This window comes from Thunnus maccoyii, chromosome 13 (assembly GCF_910596095.1).
Source record: "Thunnus maccoyii chromosome 13, fThuMac1.1, whole genome shotgun sequence".
Taxonomy (NCBI): Eukaryota; Metazoa; Chordata; class Actinopteri; order Scombriformes; family Scombridae; genus Thunnus; species Thunnus maccoyii.
In genome coordinates, this window is record NC_056545.1 from 4,928,084 (window position 1) to 4,952,218 (window position 24,135).

The following is a 24,135-nucleotide window of genomic DNA, read 5'->3' on the forward strand; positions in this document are numbered from 1 at the left end:
GACTTTGCGACAGTCTGCTTCAAATGAGAAGGTGCTACCTACAGGGTGTGTTTTCTATTGTTCTTTGCTAATTAAAAAAAAAGACTGAGGAGAGATAAAAGGTTTGATTAAGAGATTCATTAGCGTCTGAGCTTAATGAATCTGGGTCTTTTGCCGACCGCAAATTAGATCCTAAAAAGAAAAGTAAGAAAGAAAGGTGTCTGATTGATACTGTGTATCAGTAGATACCCTGACTTTAGGTGTTGGAGGTGTTATTGAGGGTGAAAATGTTGGAGCCGTGCTTTCTTAAATGCTTCGAATAAAAGACCTCTATGGAAATGTTGGATTTACTGGATATTTTGCTGCCAGTGTGATAAAGTACTCTACCTTGTCTTTAAAGGATAATTCTGGTTTGTTAGAACCTTATTTTCAAAGTTTTGGGCCATTGTACTCAACAAGTTACGGTAACTGGTGTGATCTGTGAATGTGGTGACATTAGGGCAAGAAACACAAGTAGTCAAACAATCAGATAAGATTTTAAACAAACACGAAATTAGTCGACTTTATTTGGAAGAGAAAATGAAGGCAAACGATAAAATTATTACCCACGTGGTTTGTTGTAAACATCTATCACGTCCTAGTTCAACTTTGACCTACTGTACTTCCTGTAGTGGTCCAAGCAGGTTCAATTAATCAGGTGCCCTCATTTATAGGTTTACAAATAAAGTGGGACAGATAATCTAAAACTCCGATCCGATCGTCTGACCTCTCACGTTTCTTGCCCTGTCTGACTTTGTTGTAGCGACGCCACCTTGTCCCCGTATTTCAGCAATTATCTTGGTGAAAACAATGTCATCATTACCAATAAAAATGATGGTCAATACTACAAAAATACAACCATTATAATGAACCAGAATCTTCTTTTAATTCACTGGATTCTCAGTTGAATTTTCACCATATTTAGCAATATCGCAATTATAAGATTACTGGTATTGTGATAAAAATCTTGATCCATATGTATAGTCTTAATGAGATCTGTTAATCTGCTCATATAGCAGGAAACATTGTCCTTAAAGGTATCTTGTGGAGTTTTCGAACACTAGTAATGAGGGTCCCTATTTGGATTGCATGTTGGGCACATAAACAAGCATGACAGCAGGAGACACAGACAGGCAACAAGAAGACTGCTAGTTAGCAAACATGGATGTGAACAATGCAGGATAACAACATTTTTTTTAAAAAATGGCTTTACAAATGTTTGTTTTTCTGGCATTTTTGCCTTCATTAGACAGCTGATGGTGAAGAGGCAGACAGGAAACAATGGGAGAGAGGTTGATATGACATGCAACAAAGGTCCCGGCCACAATCAAACCAAGGCTACCAGGGCGCTCCTTGCGAATTTTTGATGAGGAAGGAAATGCTCTCAACAGGTCTGTGAGGCCTCAAGGATACACACAATGCATTTTGATGAGGAAAACTGAATGTATGTGTATAAGAGAACTCCACTCCCTACAAGGATCTTTGGATTCGTACCCTGGATTTTTGTACTCTGTCTTTTTGTGCTTGTGGCTGGTTGTGTGCTTTGCTCTGTGTTTGAATGTGTGTCTGATGATTCATCTCACAAGCTGATGGATGGTGTTGAGGAGAACTATGAAGCTGGTTGAAAGGTTCTCAGTAGCCGGGTAAATGATTAGCTGTGCTCAGCCACAATATTCACATTACTTCAATGTCTGCAGAACCGAGCAGGGATCGATACTCTATTACTCTTCCACCTGAGCCAATCCCTGTACGGGAGGCCACCACAGGGAGCCCTCGCCGCCACTCAGACTCCACCAATCAATGCTGTTGCGGACAGAAAAAAAAAAAACGTGATTAGAGATCTTAACTCTGACACTGGTCAGACAGAGTTCCACAAAACAACGTCCAAACATTGCTTCACACAGACTTGCACGTACAGATGCACATTTCAGACAGGAAGCACCTCAGTGCTGGTCATTGTAAGGGGAGAGCGGTGCTGGTAGAGACCGCAGGCCTCCAGGGAGCACTGCAGTGCCTTCTGCTTCTGATTAAAAGTTGGCTTTTGCAGCAATCAGCTTTGCAGCATCAGCAAATTACTGACCTTGGTTGTGTCCTATATATGTGTGTGTGTGTGTGTGTGTGTGTATGTGCTTTTGTCTCCCACACTTGAACATACACCATAGTGTGTATATATTTATGATTAAAGCAGGATGGTGGGAGACCTCAGCATAATCCAGCCCACGTTGCAGAGGTTGACAGGCTATCACAGGGCTAACAAAAATACAATATGGGTAATGTCTTAAGTCTCCAATTCACTTAACCTGCAGGTCTTTGGAGCGTGGGAGGAAACAAGAACTCTCTCAGAAAACACAATATGCGGACTCCAGATGGTCGACAGCTTCAGTGGGTTTGTAACCGCTGAGCCACTGTGCTGCTTTGACAGTAATCTTTACATCTCCATATGGTAAAATCCTCCCAATTTCCCAAAATGTTGTCACCTATATACAAAAATTATAATCTAATTACCTGACCTATGATGAATCTGAATACCTCAAAAGACCTTAAAGACAGAAATGAATATAATACTGTGTCCCTGTGTTAATGTTATATGCCAAATATATGTCAAAATATCAAATATCATTAGCAAAAATGTATTCAATCAAATATAATTTTGGGTCACATTCAGTTACATTTGTCAGTGTTTATGGATGATTGTTAGCTAACTGCTAACGTGCTCAGATTATTCTCCTTTTGGTATTTTAAGCTGCTACTAAACAGCTTTAGGTGCATTATCACCACTCTCTGGACTTGAGTAGAGCTGATCCTGAGTTGCTTGCAAACCAAGACTGATGTAATCAAATTTGTCGTGTTCTGGCTAATGGAGACAGCATATGTGGCTAAACAAAAGTGTATTATATCACATCTGGATTTTATCCTGATATGAGATACTTGAAATGACAAGTATAAAAGTGGCCTAAGCTGTAAAAAAAAACTCCCTCAAATTGACTCTGATTCTCCAGTTTTTAATAAAATGCCAGTTTCCGTCCCACTATGTAGAGCCGCTGTGTATGTGTTACATGCTCACATATACACCATCTCTCTCTCTTTCTCCCTCTTTTACTTTTCTAACCCTAGTTGAGTGCTGCAAGTGTGTAAAGATAAAGAGCTGTTAAGTGGTGCTGTGCTTTGTGCTGTCTGAGTAATGGCCGAGGTGCCCATCGACCCGCCAGTCCCATAAAGCAGAGAGTAGAAAACAGACAGACTGTTCACACCCAGACCGCTGCCTGCAGAGCTCTGCAGGCTGTAGTCAACATTAAGTTGCTCTATATTTTATATACTGCGCTGTTGTTAACCTTATATTAAAATCAAATAGTAGCCAGTCACTGAAATGATGGATATGATGCAGTTTGTTTGATTTAATTTAATATTTATTGTAGAATCAATAGGTCAAGATGTTACATTAACCTCAGATGGTATACTATGCAAGTATGGATGGATGTTTCACTAGTATTATTGAGGGTTGAGGTGTCCCATGAAGCTTCTCCAATCAGACTGACTCTCAAGCTTCTAGGGCTACAAGTAATGATTATTTTCATTATCAATTAACCTGTCGATTATTTTCTCGAGTAATCGATTAATTGTTTGGTCCATAAAATGTCTGAAAATGGTAAAAATGTCAATCACTGTTTCCCAAAGTTGACATCCTCAAATGTCTTGTTTTGTCCCGACTAGGGATGGGCAAAATATAGATATTATACTGATACTCGTGATATGAGACTAGATATCGTCTTAGATTTTCGATATTGTAATATCACGATATGGCAGAAGTGTTTTCCTGGTTTTAAAGTCTGCATTACCGTAAAGTGATGTAATTTTCTGAACTTACCAGACTGTTGTTGTTCTATTATTTGCCTTTACCCACTTTATTATATCTTTCAGTTTATCCTCTTTACTGATGATAATTTATCAAAAATCTCATGTGTAAACATTTTGTGAAAGCACCAATAGTCATCCCTACAATATTGTCGCAATATAAATATTGAGGCATTTGGTAAAAAATATTGTGATATTTGAGCCCTAGTCCCGACCAACAGTCCACAACCCAAAGATATCCAGTTTATGAATATCTTTTAATCATAGTGGACTAAAGAAACCAGGAAATATTCACATTTGAGAAGCTGGAATCAGAGAATTTGGAAATGGTCTTCTTAAAATTACACAAAATGATTAATTGAGTATTGAAATAGTTAATTTAATAGTGTGCATCTAATTGATTAATAAACTAATCGTTGCAGCTCTATACCCTTCTACTTATTATTATTTTATACAGAACTTTAATTAAGTTTAAATCTGCACTTTTTTTATGCAAGGAAATATAAACTATAATGATCCTGCAGCTGTTGAGCACATTTTCAGCGGTTAAGTGGCATTTGAGAACCAGCGTTGCTAGAAGACGAGCTTCCTGTGGCGTGCTACCGACTGTAGAACCCACAACCGTTAATACAGTAGCGTAGGCAGAAATCACAGTGTGGGTGAGCACAGAGAAAATCAGGTGGACCTACAACGTCCAAGACCAATCATACTTAGCCACAGTTTAATCATACAAGCCTTATACATCATCAGAGGTAATGTTACAAACACCAAGACGGACATTAAAAGCATCGCATAGCCTAGCATTGTGGCATTTCATATCCCGATAACGATACATAGCACGTTATAGCACATTTTCTGTAAATTCAATTAATAAATAGTTTCTGGTCTGTCTCCAAACGTGCGTCAGACCCGTAAACACTGAGGGTGTATTGGTGTAAACTCTTTTTGAACACAATAGGAGGGTAAAATATTTAAATTTGCTTTTCTGGGTGCATGGTTGCATGCTGCAGGTATCTGTGCTTTGGCATAGGAGGAGTGGAGCTCGTCGTTGGAGAATCAGATGCTGCTCCATCAGCATTCAGCCCTTTTGAGATTCAAGATTCAATAATTTATTACCATTTAAATGAAACATTGACTGGAATTTGTCTTGGCGTGTGCTCGGGGTAGACAAAACAATACAATACAAACACACATCAACAGTACAATACAAATACACATCAGGAATAAACGTATCAAAAATACTCCAGCGAGGTAAATAAAACATCAGCATGAACATAAAAAACTCTAACAGAGTAAATAAAACACAAGTTTCTGGTGCATTAAGAAACCTGCTAGGGCACACAGTTAAATTGAGGTCATGGACTGATGAAAGAGGAGGAGCTGTCCCATCAACATCATCATCATCATATGGTAAACAAGAAGCAAGAAACAAAACTTTTTATTGCTCGCGTAGTCACATTTGAAATTGAAACATTATTTGTTGACTTCTGTTCACTGGATGATCCAGCAAAAAAGGAAGCCTTCTGATTGGGTGGGCCTGAGTGCCAAGCACCGATGTATAAAGAGAACTGGATACATGGTTGGAGACGAGGCCCCGTTCATTCCTATGAAAGCTGCTCAGTGGCGCATGAAACCAAAAAAGCCACTTCCCGCTGTATAAAATTACCCAGATAAAAACATACTCCACACGCTCTATGGGCCCAATGCTCCCATGGAGCGTGCTCACTGGAGACTTTCACTGGCCAAGACCACTTACTTCCATTTTAGCCCTCCAGCTAACTTGAATGAGGATAAAATGATTCAATTGTGTGGCTGAATGGATCAAATTCTGATAGTGAAACAAATCATTTGGAGTTGTGACACTCAAAAAAACGTATCAGCTGATTTACAGATGTCTCTTTCACAATGTAAGTCTATGGGAAAGAGTTTTTTAGGGCCCAATAGCATCATGTGATGTTGTAATTACACAGTTTGACCACTATGTCAAATTGGCTTCAGAGCCCAGTTCTGTTCCCAGGGGCTAGTTAGCCTAGCTTGCTAAAGTTAGCAGTGATTCCTACTACATGTCTCTTTTTATTCACAAAAGTTATTTCAATACCTGTTGAAATTATTATTATTGACAGAATTGTACACCAGGTGCTGTTTTTTTTTAAACAGAAGGGGACTAGCTAGCATTAGCTGTCTCTATTTGATGGGTACAGTTGGCGATATTTTTTATCCCAGGATGGTGAAGTCATGACCCGCCCAACTCTGCCTCTGATTGGCTTACCCTGATATTCTTACCCTAACCCTAACCAATCTCACTCCTCGTGCCTAAACCTAACCAACCCAACCCTTGTACCCAACGAAGGCACCGAGCACTAGCCAATCAGAGGCAGAGTAGGGCGGGTCATGACTTCGCCATCCTGGGAATAAAAATTTGGCGAACAGTTGTAGTGACGGCAAATATTGCCAACTATTTTCAGTTGTAAGTAGCTAAAGCCTGCATGAAAAGTCACTAGATGACATCACACACCAATTTGCATATTTGTGATGTCATCAAATAACCACACACACACACACACATACACACACAGTTTCCCAGGCAACAATAAAGAGGTTGTCACGTTTCAGAACAATGCAGCACAGAGGCTCCTGGACGCAAATGATTATTGATTTCTAAATGAATTAATATTTGGCATTATTTTGGGCATTAAAAAAGATATTTTTGGCCTGGAGGGGTTCTCATTGGTCTGGCAGCCCGCTAGCATTACAGGGGAAACACTAACGTTGCTAAGTTGGCAACATTGTTGATGGCAAAGTACCAGACTGTCAAAACTTTCAGCAACGGGTAATCCTGTAACCTCAGCACTTTGTATGTTATTCTATGATTTAAATCACGACACAAGTAACGTACAGAGTCACATAGTGACATAGAAACAGCTAACAACATCGCCTTTGCAGCTATTAACTGCCTAACTTTAATTTACTTTTTATTGTTTTATATATTTTGGTGTAAATAATTCTCACTTTTTGGCATACCTCTTCTTGTTTGTAACATTTATGCTGAAGTGAAGCCATTGTGCATAGACAAAAGAGCAGAGAGGACAGCGTGTCTCTCTGTAAATGGCTATTGTTGGCCCGCTGCCTGTAGTAATCATCCCACACATTATTGCAGGAACAGGATGTCTGATGGTGTGTGTGTGTGCATGTGTTTGCATGCATGTGGGTAGGTGTATGAGCTCAGTACACATGCGAGAGAGAAACGGCAAAAACAGCTCATTGAGCACCATGTTGTTAGCTGTAATAGAGGTCAATCTGTCCACATTGTGGCAAAAAAAGGACTTCGACACCACAGGAAATGTGATTTCACAAATGCACGCAGCACTCCCACACTCGGGTAGAAGATCATGGATGTGATATGTGGGTAGATATGGACAGATGGTCTCTTTCTGATTCATGAATTTGCCTCAATAACCTACTTATGCTCATCTGTGTCTTACATCTTGTACTGTACACATCATTTGTCAACCATAAACCCTGCAAAAAAACATACATTTATATAATGTTTCCTTTAAAATGATTGAGGTTAACACATCTTGGCTCAAAATCAACAGCTTTAAATCCAAATAAATGTCTGTATATGCACCTTGAAACACTAATATCAGTCAAATCCTGACAGAAAAATTGCTGCTGTTTAACCTGAAAGCTGCGATACACCAGCCTGTGTATTTACTTACTTTGTGTGTCGTTTGGAGTGTAGGAGCTGTGTGAGGACCCTCACCTGTTTGTAGATGGCATCAGCGCACACGATCTACATCAGGGACAGCTGGGTAACTGCTGGTTTGTAGCGGCGTGCTCCAGTCTGGCCTCCAGAGAGTCTCTGTGGCAAAAAGTAAGTGTGTCTTTGTTTGTGTACATGTGTGTTTGTCTGTTGTCCGCTTCCTTTTCCCTAATGCACCAACCTGACCTCAGAGAGCTAGTGCAGACAAAGTGCTACTGATCACACATCTTTTGGTGAGAACAGCACAAATACATACAAGTCTGAAGTCACCCAGTCCTGACATACGATTAAATTATTGAGGATAAAAACAGAATAAAGCTAAAAGCTTATTTCCATTTTGGTCGTCTAAGGGGAGAAGGAGTAAGATGGTAGATATTCATGTCAGGCAAGACCGGTTAAAACAAATGCAACAACAGCACACAATCAAACAAACCAACAGACGAAGAAAGACAAAAACAGGATTATGATTGTCTTTTCATTTCTTTACCAAGAGTTTAAAATCCCAATCAGAGAACTGTCCTGCTGCCTCACATCTTATATTACTGTAAAAATCTGCACATTATATTGCATCTGTTGCATAGCTAATGTGCTCATATTATGTTCTCTGCCTGTGTGAAGAAACATTAAAAACTTTGAATGCCATCATAAAGCTGATTAAAGGGTCTCTGGCGCTCAGAATACTAATTGAGAAAACGTCTAATTGACAGTTGAGACTTTGCTTTGCTTTTTGTTCTTGCAGTGTCAGCCTGCGGTTGTTTGCTTCTGGTAGAAGAAAACAACGCATCGCATGAGTAAACAGGCAGATGAAATAACACTACGTCAGTGAAATCACTGATTCAACCATGCTGTCAGTTAGTTTTCTCTCATCGGCGGCCTTTGCTGCTGATTAAACACACTCAGTCAAAAGGCTAAAATCAAACTGATTTTTACAGACTGGACCGTTTCTATTTGAGAGATAACTGGAAACGAGATGTTTTCCTGCACAAAAGTACGTATAATGTGTTTTGAAAAAGAAACTCGTTCTGTACTCAATTGTAATTATTCCATATTTAGTGTTTAAACATCCATTAGGAGCCATTATGATAAGAAGTAAACACCACACCACAGACGTTGTGGTGCTGCTCATTACAGCACCACAACGTCTCCCTGTTGTCAGGCAGACTCCATCAGTTAGTAGAAGAACAGACGTAACTTTTTAGCATTTATTAACTGACACACTGTAGTCTGTACTGTACATTTACCGCCAGACTGACAACTTACTACTAATCTTTTCCTCTTCCCCGCTCGCATCCACCGTCACTTCTCTGATCCTCGCTCTTTCCCACTCGCTATGCAAACGCACTCCTTAACGGAGCCACGCTACCAACGGTTTCCTAGGCAACGACAGAGATTGACTCACGTACCGGAACAGCGCTGCACAGAGACTCCCAAATGCTGGAAAGCTATTGATGTAGCACTTTTCTCCTTATGAAAATAACATGGAGATTATTCGACCAATGAGAATTTAGTCGGACGAGAGCATATCGACCAACTAATCGACCAGTCGACCAGCAGACTACAGCCCTACTTCTGTCGGTACTGAATGTGTTTTTATTAGTTTATTTTTCACAAAGCTAATCAGCAGGGGAGTTTAATGCAATTTGAAGCCTTTTCCACACTGAACAGAACAAATATGTAAACTTTTGCATGAAGCCTGGCACCACAAATCGGCTCTTGGCGGCTTCAAAACCGGTGGTGTCATATCAATAAAAAAAAAAACCCCAATATTATTTGAAGTGTACTTATCTCGTCAGCTGGTCTGGAGTGTCGAGTGTCAGGATTATTCTGAAACGTTCTTTAGCATCCATCTTGTTAGAGGAAAGTGATTACCGAGGTTTAATGGGATTTGAAACAAGATGCCTCGGCCTGTTGTAGCAAGATGCTGGATTGTGACAGTCTGCTCAGAGAGAGTGTGCACATATGGGCATGCTTACATGGTATCTTCCTCTCTGTTTGCTCTCTCTGTTTCACTGATTCAGAGTACAAACACATATGCACACACAATCAATCTCATCTCCACAGAGCATCTCAAGTTGTCTGTTGATGATTTTATTCCAAGATTTTTTTTGTTTTTGTTGTTGCTTTTTGGATGCATTTGCTGTCAGTGCAAGCAGCTGTTATTGTTGTGACTTAGATGCACAAGTTATTCTTGTTTGGGTGTTTTGTAGCCGCTACCAAACAACTTCAGTCGTAGAACTTACAGATGTAGTTGTGTGCACATCCCATCCTATGTTTAGGCCAAGATTGTGTGTCTGGACACTTGATTTTACTTTTTTTGTAACACTTTTATTTTTGTTAGTACTTTCCAAAAGTACAGGTACTTTGTGGGCGGGGTTTGCAGGGATGACTGTCGCTGATTGGTCAAACACACAGCGCGTCTGCTTTAATTTGTGTACTTTTTCATAAAACAAGGTGGTGCTCTAGTATCAATTTAGGATGAGGGGAGGACATTTCTCTTCATTTGTTAATGTTAAAAGTAGAGTTGGGCTTTGTTGTTGGATTCCCGACTCGTTTTTTAAAAAAAGAGCGAGAGAAAAAGAGAGACAGCGAGCGAGCTGAGAGTGTGGTGGTCGAGCGAGCTAGAGATTGAATGAAGAGGGGGAGTGAGATGAAAGCAGTGAATGAGAGAAATAAAACGTTACTTTCTGATTGTTTTATGGCGGTTACGTTCTAAAGCAGAAATAAAACCATCAAACGCTCAGCTGATTTACTGTTTCAAGTCAAGTCAATTTTATTTACATAGCGCCAAATCACAACAGAAGTTACATCAGGGCACTTTTCACATAGAGCAGGTCTAGACTCTACTCTTTAATTTACAGAGACGCCAACATTCCCCCCCCTTGAGCAAACACTCGGCGATAGCGGTAAGGAAGAACTCCCCTTTAATGGGAGGAAACCTTGAGCAGAACCGGGCCCTAGGTGGACGGCCATCTGTCTTGACCAGTTGGGTTTCATTTTCCCTCCTCTGCATTTCTCCTTTTCATTCATTCATTACATCCAACTCATGCAGCAGTAAATACAAAGAACAACAGGACAAATTTGTGTTGTTTTACGTTTCGTGTGCTGCCATAATCGTTCAATTCCTCATGAGACTAATTTGTATGATCTATCTCGTTCCTCACATGCAGTGGAAACGCAAACAGGACTGCACTACAGGGACTTTTAGCTCCAGGTTTAGTTCCGGAGATTAGTTCGTCTGCGTCCAAAATACCTGGAACTTTTGGTTGAAATGGGGTTCGGTGCAGCTTGCTAGATTTTAAATGTGTAATAAAAAGCCAGATTTTAGCTTTGCAGAATCAAAGCTTAAAAAAGCATGATATCTAGTAATCAATCTAAAAAAAATGAGATGATTACTAGAAATCAAAAGAAAGGAGAGAAATCCACATGGAGATGGCTGGATGTAACAATAAATTCTAAACTCCTGGGGTCTGAAATGGTTCTGCCGGCCTGATCTGGCCCCTGGTTCGATACTTAGCTATTAGTTTGTAGTTTTAATTGGACCACAACTCTGGTAAAGAGAATAAAGATCTGATGAAGTTAAATCTCTGTCTGAAGTCTGTTTGTTAGATCTAAACAATAGTCAGAGTTTGTTTTTTGAAATCAGCCATCGTATGATGATGATGATCATCTGTTGGGTCTCCTGTTGGCCACTAGCTTCACTACTTAGCATGCAAAACAAGTCCTGGTCCAAGTCTCACTGGAGAACACACTTTTCCCCAGTGAAACCTTGTACTAGTACTTCAAAACATTGTTATTTTGTGTCATTGTTTTTGCACATTAATCACCTGCAAAAAAAAAAAAAAAAAAACCCAAAAAACCAGCCAGACTTTAAAGTGATTATCATGTAGCTCAAGAGCTGTTGTAACCTCTACGTTTGCCTCTCTTAGATCCTTGTAATTACCCAAATACCCTAAATATTAGCATGCAGTCACTTAATAATGGGCTGATTTACCAAAAGCCCGGTCCATTAATTTTACTCTTCATCATAAAGTGACAAAAGGACACACACCAATGAGGACACTCAATAAGGAGCTATATTTATGCATTCAAAGCTGTAGGCAAGCTTGATTTAATTGAGAATGTGCAGCATTAGACTTTTATCAGAAAAATAGGGAGGTTCAGCCTCTAATGATTTGAAGGTTCAGGTGGCAAGTTAGTTACATGCTTTGTACCGACAAGAAACAAGTTAAATACCTCCTGACATTATTTTCTTTGCTCTCACACTTCATCTGACACGCGTCTTCTCATTCACAGTCTCAGTCAGTGTTTTATCCCCTGTGGCAGTGCAAGGCAATCAGGGTGAGCCTGAAACCGGAGGAAGAAGAGGAGGAGAAGGAGGTGGAGGAGGAGGAGGAGGGCTGTGAGATGAAATCCACATGCCTCCCCTCTCTTGTTTGTCAGGGTCACCATGCAAGACAGAGACAGATGAAGCAGCAGGAACCTGTTCGCCTGACCACCGAGGGAATACTCTCTCACACACACACACACAAATACAAAGTGTCGTCATCTATTATCTCATGTGGGACTCATCTCAACCCAACAGGGCTGGCAGTTTGTCAAACTGGAGGAGAGGGAGAAAAACATCAACAGCATTCAGACACTAAGAAATATGCAGATACACCTTTTTAGTTAATTTGATTTATTTAATTGTATGAATGCCCAATATTATGGGATACAAATGTATAAATAAGTAAGTTATATTTGCATAAATGTAATGAGTTTGACTGCAAAATGATGAAGAAAGGTGAAAGAAAACAATGCAATCTTGTTTTTAGGTTTTGTGACATTGAATGCTTTCTCTTCTACAACAGTCACACATAGAAAATATGCAGATTTAACCTAAAATTAACATTATTTCTTTAACTAAAAGCACACAAGCACAGAACAAGCATAGATGAGGTAACAAGCGTCTGTCCAAGATATTGATTTCAAATCTCAACTGTCCACTGTGAAGGTGATGGAGCAGTCGACAGTCTCAGGGCTGCAGCCTTCTGAAAATGCAAACAGGAAGTACATCACCTTCCTTACCTTCGCCATCTCGGCGATCCTCTCACCAAACTCATGTGCGTCAGCCTCGTGGCAATTGACAGGTGCATCGCGGGCGTCACCGGGCGCCCTCCAGAAAGTCCCAACGGGCTCCAGCAGCTGACGGGTCATCAAGTTGGTGAGGTCAGGCGTCCAGAGCTGCGAGGTGGCCGTGATGGTGAGGCGACCCGTCTGGGCCAGCTGCACCGTCCAATGGGAGAATCGGAGAGACTGCTTGGAGAAGTCAAGTCGGTATACGGCCTCGTTGGGCTGCAGCAGGCGCTCACCGTCCTGCCTCTTCAGGCCGCGCTGCTGCAGAGACTGAACCCGCAGGCGCATCACCTCCGTCAGCTGGGTGTCCGACCGGAAGGGCAGCTCAAACTCACTAGACATGTTTGGATGACGCACCTCACCTCAGCAGGCTAAGAGGTCAATACCAACTGCGAGGCTGGATTAGATTGGCAGCTTTGTCGAAACTAAGCTTCTTCGCTTTCACTTCCTCCCTCTGAACTCACTTTCACTCAGTCCTCTTCCTTCTACCCGGTAACTCTTACTCTCTGTTTCTTCCTGCGGGCTTGTACAGTATGTATGTATGTAGCACTGGTGGCAGAGGGCGGGTCTTACAAAGATGTGCAGATGAGCAGAGATGCTTGGCAACAAGATCCAATGACATTTGCAACCACAGTGCAGGGTTTGCCCTCAGGGAACTATACTTATTACTGTTTGTGTCATGTTTTTGTTTGGTTACAGATCCTTGACTCTAATCCCGCACATGTAATATGAAGGAAATCCCAGAGTCTTGCATGAGCACCGATGAAAACATAAACACCCAAACTGTTTTTGTAAGAGTAAGGTAGTCCCTTTTATGTCGGACTCTTATCAGGTGAGGGGGGAGGAGAAGGAAGTGAGGGGAAAGCCTCTTTATTTCCCTCTGTGCCAGTACTGACAGATAGCAGGGGAAGCCAAGGTGCCTTCCACTTGTGTTTCTAGTCAGTCGTCAGGTCACTTAGCTACCAGAGTTCAGTTCCTGCATAGTGACACCGGGCCCAGATGAAAGCTTAGATAGATAGATCCTTCGCTCTCTCACTATCATCAGTGCAGAGTCAGAGAGTGAGCAGTAGCCGGGTGGAATGCAAGAGAGACTTGCTTCCCGAAGGATTACAAAATGACTCTGAGGTTTCTGTGGTGCAGTGCTTTGTTTTGTATTGTTTGTTTTTTTTCCTTCCCCCTCCTCCTCTTTTTAAAGGAGCTGTTGCTGCTTCACATGGCTGGTCCTCCGGAGAGGCCAGATTCCCTCCATCAGCAGAGTGTCACCTCCTGCAGAGAGGTTCGACAGGAACTGCTGTTCAGTTAGCGCACCTTGACATCTCCAAGGACACCTGCTGCCATACTGTCAGTTAATTCATATGTGGTGTCACTCATTGCATCATTTTCAGCTTTTATTGCATAGAGGTTTCCCCACTGAAATACATAACAGGTGCCCTAGGTTGGGTCCTCTGATAAGGCACAGTGGGATCATGGGATAGCAACACTTTTTGCACATTTTAAAGAGCAATTACAACATGACTTATTGCTGAAAATAGTTGTTACTGCCGTTGTGGCTCTGAATGCAGAATCCTTCAAACCAACAAAGCACAGAACAGTTCATGGCAACTTCTAGTTTTGATGAGGTACTCAACAAAGAACAAATCTGCACCAATCAATATTTTTGTATTAACGATATGTTAAATCATCCATCAAACCCGACCCGCAAACCGCCAACTGTGTGGAAAATAAGTTATGAATATGAGCGCTTAGGTGGAAGTAGAAGGCAAAAATTCAGAGATAAAACAATTAAGACTGTCTGTTACTGTTCATCCGGTGCTACAGCGGAAAAACAGCTGAATAAATGTCAGGAACAAACTTACTGAAGGCCAGCAGATGAATATCAGCTCAAACAAAGAAAACATTTCAGTGAAGTTAATCTTTCAATCGCTGCTTCTGCTTCTTCACTTCTACTCCAGGTTTACTCAGAGTCTGTATTTTTGACGGTATTGAAAATCATACCTGTGGGATTTCTAAATACCCTGCTATAACGTGATACCACCCAAGTTTACTAACCACATCCCAACTCCAGCTCAGTGCTTTCACAAACATGAGATTTATGTTGATCTTCTCCTCTCACTCTCAGAACGAAAGCGAATCAGTTTATTTCCCAAAATGTGGAACTGTTCCTTTAAGAGCCTGGCTATGTTTGCATCATATAATGAATCCATTTATAAATGGTGTTGTGAGCGCCTTCTGAGTTTTACATTATGTCACAATTCAAAAAGAGTGGAAACCATCGTAGGTGTTTAATATGTTTTTTCTTTTGATTACAGAGATTTTATACTCTGGAAGGACATCACTGGAATACAATTTGTTCTTTACAATTTCATTTAGCAGACACTTTTATCCAAAGCAACATTCATCTGAGAGTTAATACAATACAAGCAAGGATCTAGGCAGGAAACAATGTCTTTGAGTCTGTCATTTGAAAGATTTTTTTTTTACATTTAATTATGTTTGTCATTATAAGTTACATTTATTTGACCTTTTATTGTTCATGAGTAATATTGTTTGTTTGCCTGCAGATTATGCTTTTTACTGCTCTGTATTTTGCTCTTTTTATTTATCAGCAAAGGTTAAAGCAATTTTTGAAACCTGTGTGTGTGTTAGGAGGTCTTGTCAAACTAATAACTGCAGTTCACAAAATGGAGGCTGGGTTACAGGGGTTTCACTGGACCACAGCAATTGCAGGCAGCCCCAAACACACACACACACACAGTTATTACCTCTCACCCATGTCCTATTACAGTTGGATTTATGACTGAGAAAGCCAAGGTGATAAATTTGTCCCCTAATCCTGAATGCATCAGCAGACATGAGGGTACGCTGTCTCACTCTGGCAGCCTTGACATTATTTATCGTCCATGGACCAGTGGCTGTTTGCTTGGCTTACCAGCCCTCTCCTCTTCCTCCCACTGGGCAGGTCATTCCTGACTGGAAGGAGCAGGAGTGGGATACGGAGAAGCCAGACTCGTATGCCGGGATTTTCCACTTCCGCTTCTGGCGCTTTGGCGAGTGGGTGGATGTGGTGATTGACGACCGGCTACCGACGGTGGACAACCAGCTGGTCTACTGCCACTCCAACGACAGCAACGAGTTCTGGAGTGCTCTAGTGGAGAAGGCATACGCCAAGTTAGTACCAACAAATATACAGATCTAGTTTCAGACATGAAACATGGTCATCTTAAAAACCGAGTCTTGGATTTAATTATTTTCTTATTATCAGTAAATCTCAAATCTCTGATATATCTTATTCCTCTCTGCCTTAGACCTCCGTTGTTGTCCAAAAACTATTTAACAGCACTGTGTTACACAGAACTACTCTCCTGGCACTAAAAATGTTTCTAAACAAACTAACGTTCGACGTGAAGAAACATGGATAACAACAGAGGCACAGAGGAATAAGATATATCAGACTTTGGATAAACGTACAATACTTGTAAGTAGGATCAGCTCATTGTTGGTTTGGCTCTGCAAGTGAGATTTGTTGATAATAAGAAAAATATAGAAAATCGTCTTATCCTTTAAAGTTGCCTAGATAAGTAGAAACTTTCAAAGACACTGTTCAAACACCAGATAAATCCCATAATCTCACGCTGAAACGTTGGGGTGGGAATCTTTGTGAATCTCTTGATTCTCGGTTTAATAAAGAAAGGATGGAAGTGAACTATGTGAAAACCATTCACTTGTGTCCTCAGTGAAACATAACTGGCAGGAAAGCTAACAGCCTCTCTCCCACACCGTTGAAAGCCATCGTCATTTAAAACGCTTTACGGGCGCAGAATTTTTTAAATAAAACAGACTGTGGAACGAGTTGTTTTCTTCACTCGACCAGAGTTTGTTGAAGTTTTGTTAAGTGCTGCTGTTTATGTTGGTCGGCTTCTTGTTTGTTAGTGTTTGGTGCTCGCCTCCACTAACATTAGTCTCTGGGTGATGGAATATAACACTTTCATCATGCAAAGCTAATTATCAAGTTATTAAATCTAAATCTTAAAAATGTGCCCAAACGCTTGCCTTTTTTGAAGATGAACTCTCGTTCGCGCTGTTCACTGTTCAACCATAACGTTATTAACTAACTAGATAAGAATTGCAATTAAAAAATTGTGGAAAAAAAGCACTCCTACTTGAACACACTCATACAAAGTCAGCAGCATTGAAAAGTCTTATTTTTTTCAGCATTCAGACAATAAATTACTTAAATGACCATAAACAAACGTAACAGCGACTCTCCTCCTGCAGGGTTTACGGCTGCTACGAGGCTTTGGATGGGGGAAACACGGCTGATGCACTGGTGGACTTCACGGGTGGTGTTTCAGAGCCCGTGGACCTGCTGGAGGGTCAGATGGCTACAGACGAGGTGGCTCGTAACCAGCTGTTTGAACGGGTTCTCAAAGTCCACAACAGAGATGGCCTCATCAGCTGTTCCATCAGGGTAAGTGAAGAGCTGCCTGGCTGGTTCAGATACTGCAGCTTATCTGAGAGATGCTTTTTACACCATACCTGAGTGCTTTACTTCCTTTTTCTTATCCGCTTATTCACTATCTATATATAGAAAGATGTGGCATAAAAAAAACCTTGCACATGTTAGCAGAGGTTATGAATTGTGTAGTAAGACCTCGGGAGTGTTCAGATGGAGTTTTTTTTTTCTCAGGTGCTTGCCTAGATTTATTCCAAACAAGTTGATGAAAGAGGTGCAGTACAAGTCAGTCGATTGCAGGTGTCAACAACTGGAATGCAAAAAACAGTCACATATAACCTAAGAGAAAGAAAAGAAAGACACAAAAAATGTAATATATACTTTTCTCTTTGAGTTTATGTTTGACTGTTAATCATATTGTTTTTTGTTCCGATTGTTGACAACTGTGATCGATGATAATATGATGTTTGCAGAAGATCTGATTGATCGAAACATTGCACAGCAAGAGTGTTACGCCCCACCCTTGGTCGGCCATATTGGGCGAACAACAATCCACCATTTACCCAATTTAAAACTCTTTTAACAAACAAACACCTTTTAAAACACTCAAACCATGGGATTTATTAATGTAAAACATACAGAACAACCAGAACACTAAATATGTGCTATAAACAATCAAAATGCAGCAGAAAAACTAAATAATATAAAATCCCAGGCTGAGAGGTAAGACCAGCAGTCTAAGACCTCTCACTGCAACTAACAAAGAGTAAATAAAAATAAACATTGTTTGGTCCAGCAATAGTTTTTAGGATGTGCGTACCTTTTTACCCATTGTTCCAAATTTTGTGCCAGTCCATCTATGTAATAGTTGTCGACACATTTCACTCAGACCCAAAAATGTTAATCTACTGTTGGCAACTACAATAAATTAGGATGTCTAGTATCTAGCAGATGACCGCTAATGTCAGTAGGACTCATCCTCTGGGGATGTCTGTACCAAATTTCATTGCAATGCATTCGATAATTGTTGAAATATAATATATATAAGAATGAAAAGAAACTGTATTGTCACAACACACATCACTCAGTTCTCGACATTATAAGAGAGAGCCTGTGTTACAAACTGGGTCACGGAGTTTCCTCAAACTCTATTACCATCGCTGAAATGACCCACGTAGAATGTTTTTGATCAACGGAGGGAGCTGGAGGCCGTCAGCATGAAGGACTATGTTTGAGAGATCAAAGATCTATGAAGTTCAAACAGATATTAAGTTTTGTTTTTTTTTATCTTGATGTCTAGAAAACTTTTACAGCACTGTATTAAAGTCTCCCTTTTACGTTATTGTTAGTGTGTTTCAAATAGAGTTTAATGATTAATGATTCAAGGCAAAGAAATCCTGGACTTGCCTGCAAAAATTTCTTTCTTCTTTTTGTTCTCTGCTTGTTGTGAATTCATGTTTTCTTGTTAAGAAAACTAATGCATGCTGTATCATGAATTTCACTGTTATGAGAAAAGGAGTTTGGCTCTCTGTCTCCCGTCTCATGTCGATCCTATTCCCTGACGTCGCGCTCCAGCAAGAACTAATTCACCCTGTTGTGATTCAGAATGCGCTGCAGTTCAATTTTTAAATGATATCGCTCTTTTATATGCATGAGTTTTAACTCTGGAGGGTCAATTATTCAACAGTAAGAGTAATGAGAGCTTAGAGATCATGACAAATACAATACAAAATGCATTTTCCACTTTTCTCCATTGTTGTTATTACTTTAGTGTGTATTCTTATATCATAAATTATTATTCTGGGATATTCTGGTTGATAATAGTCATGGATCAAGGAATCTTTAGGCTGTTACTATCATTGCATTTTCTTCTTTCTTGATTTAAGGAAAAAAAAAGAAAAGAATAAGAGAGGAAGGGTGATGATCATAGAGTATAAAATACTGACGTAGTCACCGTGACGTCACCCGTTGGTTTCTGATGAGCAGTTTTGAAGTTCAAAGTGAGGTGCTCCGGCCGTCGCCATCTTGGCAGTGACTTAGTCCACCTCACTCCCCGCCAATCAAAAATGGGCAAAGAGGCGGGCCGAATGACTGAAACAAGCCACCTAGCGGCTGGCGGACCTGTCACTCAAAGCAGCCATGTCCTTCATTATGCATAACTTTATGGTTTAATAAAATTTAAACGGGTGAGTTATAAAAAGATTAACCCACCGTACAGTTGTCATGAAAGGGGAAATTAGCTATAGAGACCAACACTGTTCTTTGTACCAGGCTGTAAACATGTTTATTTCTGCTGTAAAAGCATTTTAACATGGGGGTCTATGGAGATTGACTCGCTTTTGGAGCCTCAAGTGGCCATTTGAGGAACTGCAGTTTTTGGCACTTATGCATTGGCTTCATTTCTCAGCCCCGCAGGTTGCCGCTTGGTGATGATACATGACATGGTGGCTCTGTGAGTTTAGTTTCCTGTTGAGGTCCAAAGTGTCGGGGCAGATCCGAAACTGACCTGTGGAAAACCTGCCCCAAACCTGACATGAGTACATTTTAATTTTCAAAAATAAAACAAAATAGCAAAAATATAATCAAATGTCTGAGGAATAAATAAAGTCATAGAAACATTTTTTTATATGCTTCAAAGACTTAATAGAAGTAACTAAAAAGTTCTGTTTTGAAGTCCTGCACCAACAATAAAACCTACCGTAGCCAACAGGGCAAGAGATAGACAGAAGATGGTCGTTTTCTGACCAATCTGTGAATTTTCATTTAATAACAGAAATGTTTTAATAGGCTACTGATTTCATAAGATATTTTGATTATAATGTACCATGTTAGACCTTTAGTGTTCAGCCTTAGACCTACAACGGCTGGACAAAAAGATTGTTGAGACCAAACGGACACTACCACGGCTTGAGGTTGAAGCCAATGTGGAAATACCTTAAAGTGCAATGCCATCGACGGCCACTAGATGCTGGCTTCAGTTGACTCCCGTTCAAAAAGTGTCAACTTCTCTGCAGAAACACTAAGTTGTTGATTTCTTGGTCTCAGTCGCTAAATTCAGGCCCTCTAATAAGCGGCTGGTGGTCATTTTGGAAATTTAGTTTAATGCTACTTGATTATGATGCCTGCCCTGTTAGCACAATTTAGCTAAAATTGGCATCAACCATAAGCTGTAATGCTGGACTTCAAACCAGCTCCAATATTACCTCCATCTTTAAATACAGCCTATGGTCGAGACACCGTGACTCTGATTAGCTGTTTTTTTAGGAGCAGTGGACTCACTGGAGATCAGTATTCCTTCTCACAGCTTCTATTTGGACAAAACCAGTGTTTTATTATTCCATTAAGTAGTTCATCTTTTTGTCCTGTCTGTCTGTTCGACTGTCTGTGTCTCATATTAATCAGGCTCTCTCACTTGTACCAAGAAGAATACTGTATGAAATTATCAGTGTAATGTGTTACATAAAAGCCAAGTGCACCGAACACATCATTTTTTTGATCGAAGAATCAATTTTCTGATAAGGCGGCCTAATGACTCTCTCCCCTTTTCCTCTCACCATCCAAAGCTTTTGAGTCACAAATGGTGCATTGCTCAAATTTGAAAGTGTCTCATCACTGTTTTTTGCTCACTCATATTGAAAATCTTCTAGGGCATGTGGTTTCCCAGGCAACGAAAACTCCTTCAATTGTGGTTTCTCTTGTAGTCATGAAAACGTACCTTTTTTAAGACCTTGCATGGCTTTATGAGGTGCAAAATGAATTTGCATTTGGATTTTTGAGAGAGCCATCCAGTAGCATTTCTGCTAAATCCTTAAGATAATTTCGGTAATATAGAAACATTTAAGTTCTGCTAATCAGTATTTTTCAAATTAACAATTGATTCAATGATTATATACAGTATATACTTTACATTTCTTCACATTTCTTACAAACCTTTAGATTATGACCCCAACCTACAGCTCAACAGAGATTTTTAGCCTCCTATAGCTAATGTGCTGCTTGTGTGCTGGATGTGTAAACAAGTGTTTGCTAACACATTAACCACAACAACTTTCCAAAGGTTTGGTCGCACCACAAAGTGCCACTGCGAAATTCATCAAAAACAGACTCAAAGCTGTGTTTTCGTGTTCTACCTGTGTGTAATATCACAGGGAACTGTACCAGCCTCCCTCTGTGTGTATTTTTAGGGATCCACAATAGCATCTCTGTTTTCAACCACTAAACCTCCCTGTTTTGCCGTTTCCCAGGCGACCACAATAGAGGACATGGAGGCACGGCTGGACTGTGGCCTGGTCAAAGGCCACGCCTACGCTGTGACAGATGTACGGAAAGTGCGGCTAGGTCATGGACTGCTGGCCTTCTTCAAATCGGAGAAGCTGCACATGATTCGCATGAGAAACCCCTGGGGAGAGAAGGAGTGGAGCGGCCCTTGGAGCGACAGGTAATCACAACGCTGCCCCCTACAGGCATGAGTGAACTACTGCAGCTTATCAGATCTTATCTTGGAGATAAAAAATATGGATGTATCTGCCTTGCTGGCAATTTTTTCCCATTATTATAAAAAAGCGGTTGTCAAGACATCTCCAAATGCATAGAAGGCCAATTATTTTTTGCAGTGGGCCACACAACACAGAAACCTGAAGCTAAAAACTTTTTTGGCTTATTTGAAGGAATGGGCGCCATCAATGGGTCTTGTATCCATTTCCTATAATACATCCCAACAAGTCCTCCAAAATAAACGACCAAATACTTCGTTTGACCATGTGCAATATAATTTGTCTGTTTTTTCCAAAACTGTTACAAATCACTGTTAAAAAATAATGATGCTTTATGATGTGACAACACTGTGGTTAAGGTCTGGTTAGGTTTAGACACAAAAACTTGATTAGGTTTAGGGAAAGATCATAGTTTGGGTTAAAATGATCACTTTGTTAAAGTCAGCAAAACATGTGGTGTTAAAGTTACCAGTTAATTAAAGTTAGGCGATCTTCGTCATCATGACTATAATAATAAGCAGAGGGTTTAGGTTGTAATTACAGTTAAAAACAGACCCTTGCAGTTAGAAACGGGAAACAAACAGCGGTCCACTGTTGGGTTACTTTTATATACATCATCTGAACTGCGCTGCTGCTCTGGGTCATAATTACTACGGCCGCTAGATGTCACTTCAATGTAACCATATGTCATTTTTGGGCAACTGACATTAAGACCTGATGTGTCGTTTTTCTTAAATGTTCCTCAAACATCCATGCTATAAAACAATTAAAAATGTGTCTCATGTGCTACGTTCAGACTGCAGGCAAAAGTGGCCTAAATCCGATTTGTTTTGCTCATATGTGACTCAATTCTGATTTGGGCCACTTTCACATGTGGTCCTAAATCCAATACAATGATTTTTCTTTTTTTTTTTCTTTTTTTTTTTTTTGCAACGCGACCTCAGTCTGAACAATCATATTGGATTTCATGCGACTTTTACTTCACTCGCCTGAACTGAGTGTCTTGCCCCGAGAGTCTCGTGGAGAGGTGCTGACAGATGTAGTTAAAAGTACCCGATCCCACCACTCCTGGCTCCAACTTTACATCCATACACACCTCCGTACAGAAGTAGCCGTTCCTCCACAAAAAGCCATAATTAAATTTTGGCTCTCTTTCTCCTCATGCTCTTCCATGTTATCATCTGCTCACGAATTCACTGGCTTTCACTGCACATGAACTTATAAATGAAACCGTAAACACTGAGGCCTCCATGTTTACTTCTGTATGACAGCGTATACGGGTGATGTTTTTGTTATTGTTCTTTTGCGCGTGTGGGTCAGTTCAGGACCGTGACCAGTTCACACTGGAATCTGATATTGACCACATTTAAAAAATACCGTGAACAACCAGATAAAAAAATCGGATCTGAGCAATAAATCTGAATTGAGCACTAAAGATCTCAGTGTGAACGTAGCCATGGAGGCTCATTTAGCCTTCTTCATCCATCTGTCCCTATATTGCACCGTGATTTAGGTGAGTCAGACGAGGAACATTTCCAGAGCAACACAAACAACGTAGTCGTCCTTTTATATGTGACCTTGTTATGACTTGTACCAATTTAACTAATTTAATTTTTAAAATGTCCATGTGCACTGGTCCTGTTTGTCTCTAAAAATTGGACACACCGGTTTCTAGGAGATTGCAAGCTGCACTATGGGAAATGTATAGATGATGAAAAATGTTGATGCAATCAAAGTAATGGGCCACGGAGCGAACAAGAATGACTGGATTCAGCTTTGTTGGAGCGTTGCTTGTATGTAGAGAACGATATCAGACAGTGCAGTCCAGCTCAGATATCATTTTCCCCGGGACACTCCCAGAACAGGCGGACCAAAATTGAGCTGACTGACCCTTCAATTCAAAATGTCTGAGTGAATCAGAATGACTGGTTCGTGCAAGTAGCTGTTCCATCAGGTGGATAAACCTGTCTTCTCTCCCTAGAAAAAAAAAAAGTGTTTCATTCCAGGTTTACTGTCTGCATTACTCCTCCATTTCTGCACACGCTTCACCTCTTAGGGGAATAGATAAACCTGAGATAAAGTTGCTCCCTCAACATCTTTGAATCGTTAGCATCCAGACTCACGTGAAACAAACAGGGAGGTGGTAAAGCCTGATCATAATGGAATCTGAATCATTGATAGGCGAAAGAGAAAGACTTTATTAAAGAGACGTGAGTTATCAATCCTCTTTCTTAATCATTCCCTCCCTCTGACTGAATAATTTATTCATGGTTTGATAAAAACCTGTTACTGTAAATGGAGTCTGAAAGACTGTTAAAGATGTGGACGTTTGTTAGTGAATCATAAACACTAATACATCCAGTAAATGTCTGTGTTTCCACTGAGCAGTAAATACAGAATAGCCCTTGATGTAACAAATACACATACACAAGTTTGACTCT

The 24,135-nt window shown here is 40.4% G+C and overlaps 2 protein-coding genes and 1 long non-coding RNA gene across 3 annotated transcripts in view; 1 reads left to right on the top strand and 2 right to left on the bottom strand.

The window, feature by feature from the left end:
* Positions 1-24,135, top strand: part of capn5b (calpain 5b) — a 58,309-nt gene that overhangs the window by 25,294 nt on the left and 8,880 nt on the right. The window contains exons 4-7 of the mRNA XM_042431985.1: positions 7,613-7,744; positions 15,708-15,916; positions 17,024-17,216; positions 21,446-21,639. Of these exons, the coding sequence (XP_042287919.1) occupies positions 7,613-7,744; positions 15,708-15,916; positions 17,024-17,216; positions 21,446-21,639 (728 nt within the window). The remainder of the gene's footprint in view (positions 1-7,612; positions 7,745-15,707; positions 15,917-17,023; positions 17,217-21,445; positions 21,640-24,135) is intronic.
* LOC121910699 lies at positions 1,291-8,931 on the bottom strand. Its single transcript, XR_006099715.1, has 3 exons — positions 8,894-8,931; positions 7,634-7,732; positions 1,291-1,821 (listed from the first exon to the last, which is right to left on the bottom strand). It is a non-coding gene; the product is annotated as an uncharacterized LOC121910699 (long non-coding RNA).
* LOC121910697 (olfactory marker protein-like) lies at positions 12,309-13,327 on the bottom strand. The gene has a single exon (XM_042431986.1). The coding sequence runs from the start codon at positions 13,088-13,090 to the stop codon at positions 12,608-12,610; it is 483 nt and encodes a 160-aa protein (XP_042287920.1). The 5' UTR covers positions 13,091-13,327; the 3' UTR covers positions 12,309-12,607.

Coding starts and splice junctions, on each gene's coding strand:
- LOC121910697 (XM_042431986.1), bottom strand. CDS start 13,090: ATGTCTAGTGAGTTTGAGCTGCCCTTCCGGTCGGACACCCAGCTGACG.